The sequence below is a fragment of the Oncorhynchus clarkii genome, chromosome 8, assembly GCF_045791955.1.
Source record: "Oncorhynchus clarkii lewisi isolate Uvic-CL-2024 chromosome 8, UVic_Ocla_1.0, whole genome shotgun sequence".
In the NCBI taxonomy this organism is placed as follows: domain Eukaryota; kingdom Metazoa; phylum Chordata; class Actinopteri; order Salmoniformes; family Salmonidae; genus Oncorhynchus; species Oncorhynchus clarkii.
In genome coordinates this window covers 31,251,787-31,259,286 of record NC_092154.1, presented here as the reverse complement: position 1 = coordinate 31,259,286, position 7,500 = coordinate 31,251,787, and the positions used below count along the sequence as shown (strand labels likewise).

The window sequence follows — 7,500 nt, the reverse complement described above, 5'->3', positions numbered from 1 at the left end:
TTTAGCTCAGTCAAACTAATCCAGGTATATCTGTGAATTTAACTAATCTATTTTAGCTCAGTCAAACTAATCCAGGTATATCTGTGAATTTAACTCATCTTTCTTAGCTCAGTCAAACTAATCCAGGTATATCTGTGAATTTAACTGATCTATTTTAGCTCACTCAAACTAATCCAGGTATATCTGTGAATTTAACTCATCTATTTTAGCTCAGTCAAACTAATCCAGGTATATCTGTGAATTTAACTCATCTTTCTTAGCTCAGTCAAACTAATCCAGGTATATCTGTGAATTTAACTAATCTTTCTTAGCTCAGTCAAACTAATCCAGGTATATCTGTGAATTTAACTCATCTTTCTTAGCTCAGTCAAACTAATCCAGGTATATCTGTGAATTTAACTCATCTTTCTTAGCTCAGTCAAACTAATCCAGGTATATCTGTGAATTTAACTGATCTATTTTAGCTCACTCAAACTAATCCAGGTATATCTGTGAATTTAACTAATCTATTTTAGCTCAGTCAAACTAATCCAGGTATATCTGTGAATTTAACTCATCTTTCTTAGCTCAGTCAAACTAATCCAAGTATATCTGTGAATTTAACTCATCTATTTTAGCTCAGTCAAACTAATCCATGTATATCTGTGAATTTAACTCATCTATTTTAGCTCAGTCAAACTAATCCAGCTATATCTGTGAATTTAACTCATCTTTCTTAGCTCAGTCAAACTAATCCAGGTATATCTGTGAATTTAACTAATCTATTTTAGCTCAGTCAAACTAATCCAGGTATATCTGTGAATTTAACTCATCTTTCTTAGCTCAGTCAAACTAATCCAGGTATATCTGTGAATTTAACTGATCTATTTTAGCTCAGTCAAACTAATCCATGTATATCTGTGAATTTAACTCATCTATTTTAGCTCAGTCAAACTAATCCAGCTATATCTGTGAATTTAACTCATCTATTTTAGCTCAGTCAAACTAATCCAGCTATATCTGTGAATTTAACTCATCTATTTTAGCTCAGTCAAACTAATCCATGTATATCTATGAATTTAACTCATCTATTTTAGCTCAGTCAAACTAATCCATGTATATCTGTGAATTTAACTAATCTAATTTAGCTCAGTCAAACTCATCCAGCTATATCTTTGAATTGAGCTAATCTGTTTTAACTCAGTGAAATTATTCCAGCCGCTATCACTGTATCAAGCAAGACAAGAGGCACTTGAATTAGTATTACCGGTGTGACTTACAGTGCTGCTATGTCTGTGAGATTGTATGCACCATATAAAAGAGGATAACGATACGAGGTCAGGAAGCGGAAGACGTCTGTATGGAAGGACAAAGAGCAAGATAGGTGTAGTGTCACAAACCTCTTTCTCTGTCACTTTTTGACTGCTGAGTAAACATCTCATCTTTCAAAGGTGTCGAAAAGGCAACCTGCTCTATAAAAATCTCATTGTGTCTCTTTCTCTCTCTCTCTCTCTCTCTGTCTCTCTCTCTCGTTCTCTCTCTCTCTCTCTCTCTCTCTCTTTCTCTCTCTCCTTCGCCAGGTGCAGTCACGATACAGCAGCAAAGAAAACATCCTAAGATCAAGTAAGCACTCTGCCACACGCCCTTAAGAAGCGAGTTAGAGCTTCCCCTGTGGCAGGACAATTGTTTGTTGTGCGTGTGTGTTCATACATGAGCATTCGTGCATCCGTCCGCGCACACAAGTGATGTTGTGCCAGGGGCTAACTGAGGCCCATGTTCACAATCTGAAATAGGCTGTGGAATCGTCAGTTTATAGGACCGGGAATTTGGTCAAGAGAAATCCGTGCACTGTAGCTTTGTTCTGGCCTTGTTCTTCCGCTTGCCTTTGGAATGATTCCACTGCTGTTATTAGAAACAACATGGTTGCTGTCGATAGCTGAAATCGTGTGTGTGTGTGTGTGTGTGTGTGTGTGTGTGTGTGTGTGTGTGTGTGTGTGTGTGTGTGTGTGTGTGTGTGTGTGTGTGTGTGTGTGTGTGTGTGTGTGTGTGTGTGTGTAAATGAAATAACACAAATGGAATCATGTAATAACCAAAAAAAGTGTTAAACAAGAAACACGAGCAATGGACATTAGACTGCTGGAAATCTGTCCTTTTGCGTCCAAATGTAAGATTTTTGATTCCGTGTATTTAAGATTTTTGGTTCCGTGTATTTGTGAGACGCAGAGTAGGTGAACGGATGATCTCCGAATTTGTGGTTCCCACCGTGAAGCATGGAGGAGGTGTGATGGTGAGGGGATGCTTTGATGGTGACACTGTTGGTGATTTATTTAGACTTCAAGGCACACTTAACCAGCATGGCTACCACAGCATTCTGCAGCAATACGCCATCCCATCTGGTTTGCTCATAGTGGGACTATAATTTAGGCTGTGTAAGGGCAATTTGATCAAGAAGGAGAGTGATGGAGTGCCTCAGATGACCTGGCCTCCAGAATCACCCAACCTCAACCCAATTGAGATGATTTGGGATGAGTTGAACCGAGTGAAGGAAAAGCAGCAAACAAGTGCTCAGCATATGTGGAAACACCTTCAAGGCTGTTAGAAAAGCATTCCAGGTGAAGCTGGTTGAGAGAATGCCAAGAGTGTGCAAAGCTGTTATCAAGGCAAAGGGTGGCTTCTTTGAAGAATCTCAAATATAAAATATATTTTGATTTGTTTAACACTTTTTTTGGTTACTACATGATTCCATATGTGTTATTTCATAGTTTTGATGTCTTCACTATTATTCTACGATGTAGAAAATAGTCAGAATATAGACAACACTTATAATGAGTAGGTGTGTCCAAATTTTTGACTGGTACAGTAGGTGTATGATTCTGTGTAAGACCCTGTCCCTGTGTCCTCTCTCTGTCTCTGTCTCTGTCTCTGTCTCTGTCTCTGTCTCTGTCTCTCTCTGTCTCTGTCTCTCTCTCTCTCTCTCTCTCTCTCTCTCTCTCTCTCTCTCTCTCTCTCTCTCTCTCTCTCTCTCTCTCTCTCTATCTCCCGTCAGGTCACAGTGCAGTGGACATCACCAAGGTGGCCCGGAGACACCGCATGTCCCCGTTCCCCCTCACCTCAATGGACAAGGCCTTCATCACTGTGCTAGAGATGACCGCCATCCTGGGTACTGAGATCATCAACTACAGAGGTGAGGAGGGGAATGCACACACACATAAGCTATAAAAGTGAATACACAAATACTGTACACACACATGAAAGTATGGAGGTGAGGACACACACACATACACACGTCAACTACACAACACACATGTCACACACACACACATACACACATACATGCACAAATCAGCACACACATCAACTAGTCTGCATTGTGTATGGTCAGCAAGATGAGTACATCTATCAATCATCTATTACAAAGGTCAGGCAGTAGAGTGAGTCATCCACTGACTACATCATACTGTATATATCACCTTACGAACACATCAACTATAGATGAAGAGGTTCTATATTCTCGTGTAGGTCTTAGCAGCTGCCAGGCCCTCAACACCGCAGAGTAAAACTCAGAGAGACCTGCTGTACTCAGCCTCTCCAGCCTCATGCGGAACAGCTGCTGGTCCAACCGTAATATGCCAGCTCTCCTCAGCAGTGCGCATGCTGGTTCCCTCCAGCCGACATCAGTATGGGTACGGAAATCTCTGCACCGCCTTTAGTCAGAATGCAGCCACCCTGCTCTCCAGTTCCCCCAGGCCCTGTCCTCCTTCGTGGATGGACATGTACAACACTGTCGCATTCAGCCAGTGATGGCCGAACCAGAAAAAAATCCTGCATCTCCCCCACCACAGAGGTCACCTGCCCATCAGACAGCCGTAGACAATGCAAACCCTTGGCTTCACCACTCTGTCTTTGCAAACCAAAGAAGAAGGAGCTGGGAGCATCCATCTCCTTAAGCATGTAAAACCTAGCTCTTACAAGTGCTCCCTTTGCTTTAACCTGGAAAAAACTGCCCAGGTCCCTACATAATTCAGCTGAATTAGCCTGGAGGTCTACATTGCCTTGCCCCACCAGCTCTACCTACACTTCATTGATACTATGCTCGAGTTCCCCCAATACTCTCCTAGCCTCTGAGAATGAGAGAGCTGTTTACTGTTGACAGAAAATCCGAATTTTGACTTTTCCCACATCCTACCATTGACTCAGAGACACATACTCCACTCTTTGCTTAAAACCTCAGCAAAAAGTGACATCTTGTACGAGCTTTACATTAAACTTCCAATATGATGCCTGCCGAAGCCCTGGTAAAATAGACAACTGAGCCATGGTTATGTGGTGACCCGAAAAATCCACCGGGAGAATGGTAGAACCCAACAGCCTATTGCTCTGATTCGTGGACATGTAAAACGGATCTAGTCGGGCTGCACTCACCCTAGTCCTAAAGACGTTTACCAATGTATACTGTCTTGTGTTGGGATGTCTAGTTCTCCAAACATCCACTAGATCAAACTGCTTAATGATGTCCCTTACCTCCCACCGAGCCTGATAGAGTCTCCTCCCCATTTCTATCTTTCATAAAATCCATCGTACAGCTCCAGTCGTACAGCTACAGAGTTCCTGTCTAAGACACCCAAACAGAAGCCCCCTCTCTCTCCCTGTTTTAGGCACATGCACATTTATAAGGACAAAACCCCTGTTGTTAATTTCTGATTTTACTACAAGCAGTCTACCCCTGCACAGAGGAGCACATTTTTCTGCCATCCCTGCACTAACATTTGTTCCATTGCTCAGCACACTTGCCCTTTTCCACCAGAGCCCCCAATCGACTTCATTCACCACATCACTAAACAACACCTGTACTTTTTTTTGATTTACATATTCACCCAACAGACTCCTCTTTCCCACATCTCTGGGGCAATTTATATTGAGTGAGCCTACCCGAAGAGTCTCCATAAGAAGTGGGAGAAAAGCCAGTAAAGAAAGAGACCAATAGCAAAGCTCAAAAAGCCCCAGTGCCAGAAATAAACTATACATCTAAATAGTGTCTGAAGGTCGACCCTTACGCACGGTTCTGACCCACTTCCTCAACCTAAACCGTTTCCTGGGAGAGAGGACACCATGCCCCTCATTTTTCATAGCATGTTGTACGATTTTACAAACAGCTTGACACCCTCCTCAACCGCCCGTAGTCACTTGCCCTTCCCCACTATACTCTCCTCATCCAATAGCATAACCTGTCTAGCCATAGCATGACTAGACCCAGCCTCATCTACACCACCATCCATAGCATGACTAGACCCAGCCTCATCCACACCACCATCCATAGAATGACTAGACCCAGCCTCATCCACACCACCACTACACCACCATCCATAGCATGACTAGACCCAGCCTCATCCACACCACCATCTATAGCATAACTAGACCCAGCCTCATCCACACCACCATCCATAGAATGACTAGACCCAGCCTCATCCACACCACCATCTATAGCATAACTAGACCCAGCCTCATCCACACCACCATCTATAGCATAACTAGACCCAGCCTCATCTACACCACCATCTATAGCATAACTAGACCCAGCCTCATCCACAACACCATCCATAGCATGACTAGACCCAGCCTCATCCACACCACCATCAATAGCATGACTAGACCCAGCCTCATCTACACCACCATCCATAGCATGACTAGACCCAGCCTCATCTACACCACCATCTATAGCATAACTACACCCAGGCTCTGCTACCTATGTCTCATGGCCCCTTGCAAGTCAACCTCGATTTCCGCCACTGGCGCTTGTATCCTCACCTTGTCTATGGGCTTTATGTGAGCATGCAAAGCTCTTATGTCCCAAATCCCCACACTCAAAGCACCGTATACTATCTGTGAAGGCAAACCTTGCGTAGAGCCTCTCCCGGAGCCTCACTTTAAAATACACATTTAACTGTTACTCATTGTTGTTCAGAAACAAGTATTGCCTCCTGAACGAAACAACATGCTTAATGGCATCTGCCTGAAATCCTGCCAACAGTACATGAAAACTGATAGCAAATTTACCAAACCAACTCAGCTCTTTCCGGATTTGATCATCCATAATAAACAGAGGTAGATTCGCAACTACCACCCTAGTCGAAGGAGTCGAAACCAGGAGACCCAGAGACTCATAGACATAAAGTAAGTGACCATTACCTAACTTAGCACTACATGATCAGTAGCTCAACAGTGTGGTCCTAGGATGGTGGGTTTTATTCCCGGGACCAACCATATGTAAAATTGTAATTTGGATTAAAGCATCTGCTAAATAACATTATTCATATTACAATAGAATGTCGGTGGTACAGAACAGACTTGTAGCACCTTGTCAGGCTCAACCACCTCACTGACAATATGAACTACACATGACAGGGTTTAAGCTGACTCTGGCTCTTGTCTGCAGGCTTAGATGTTACACACATACTCTGAATGTCATATTACAGTGTACAGACACATTCAGAGGAGTATAAACACACTGGTCCTGGAGCATGTCTGTCCCCCTAGCTCTTCCTAGGGCACTGCCCTCAGGGCCTTTGTCAGAGTGCCTTAGGGCCGTGGTCACCCCCCTGGCTGTGTGACATCAGTGTGGTGGTGACACAGACCTGACATGGGGGCAGGACACAGGACACACACTTACACACTCACACACTTCTGATTCAGTTCTGTGCTCATCATGACTAATAGAACAGCTATGGTGGTGTGTCCTCTCTCTTTTCTCCCAGTAAAGTGATGTTTCATGTTGTTTTGGGGTGGGGTGTTTCAGGATGGAACAGCTCCCGTGCTGGTGGGGGGAGGAGTGTGTGGTGGGGGGGGGGGGGGGGTGGAGAGGGGTGTGCGTCAGGGGAGGAGAGGGGAGAGGGGTGTGTGGGTCGGAGGGGAGGGAGAGAGATAGGTGTGTGGTGGGGGAGTAGGGGGCATGGTCCGTGTGTGTGCTTGATGGAGCTTGTCTTAGCTTGTCTAAGCTTGCCTGGCACAAGACTATCAATTCATTGAATAGTCCCAAAAGTGCAAATCCACTCACGTCCCAACATCTGGCACTGCAGGCTCAATCAAATGCTTGAAGTATTTGAAAGATTTGGAACATTAATTGAACCTACTCTTATGTGTGTGCGTGCATATGTGCATGCTTGTGCGTATGTGTGTGTCCCAATCCTTAGCTCTCCGTCTCGTGTAAGTCATTGATATCATAGCTCAGATTTCACATTAACAGCCACTTAATAATCAAAGGAAGACACACACACGAGAGTCTGTGTTTGTGTGTGTCCGTGTATGTTTGTTTGGATGTGTGTGTTTTTTAGGTTTGGGTGTATATGTGCATGTGTGTGTGTGAGTGTGTGTTTGTTCAGGTGTTTGTGTGCGTGTGTGTGTGTTTTTCTGGTCAGGTGGTGAGTCACCCACAGAGATCCTGATGAGAGGTGTCACACTCTCTCTCTAACACACACACCTCTGGCACATATGCCTCTCCGTGTCTTCATCTGAAACAGATGCCCT

General features: G+C 44.0%; 1 protein-coding gene across 16 annotated transcripts in view; it reads left to right on the top strand.

The window, feature by feature from the left end:
- Positions 1 to 7,500, top strand: part of LOC139415270 (gephyrin b) — a 121,782-nt gene that overhangs the window by 103,945 nt on the left and 10,337 nt on the right. For all 16 annotated transcript variants that reach the window (XM_071163262.1, XM_071163256.1, XM_071163254.1 and 13 more), the window contains 2 exons: positions 1,560 to 1,602; positions 3,026 to 3,163. In XM_071163262.1, the coding sequence (XP_071019363.1) occupies positions 1,560 to 1,602; positions 3,026 to 3,163 (181 nt within the window). The remainder of the gene's footprint in view (positions 1 to 1,559; positions 1,603 to 3,025; positions 3,164 to 7,500) is intronic.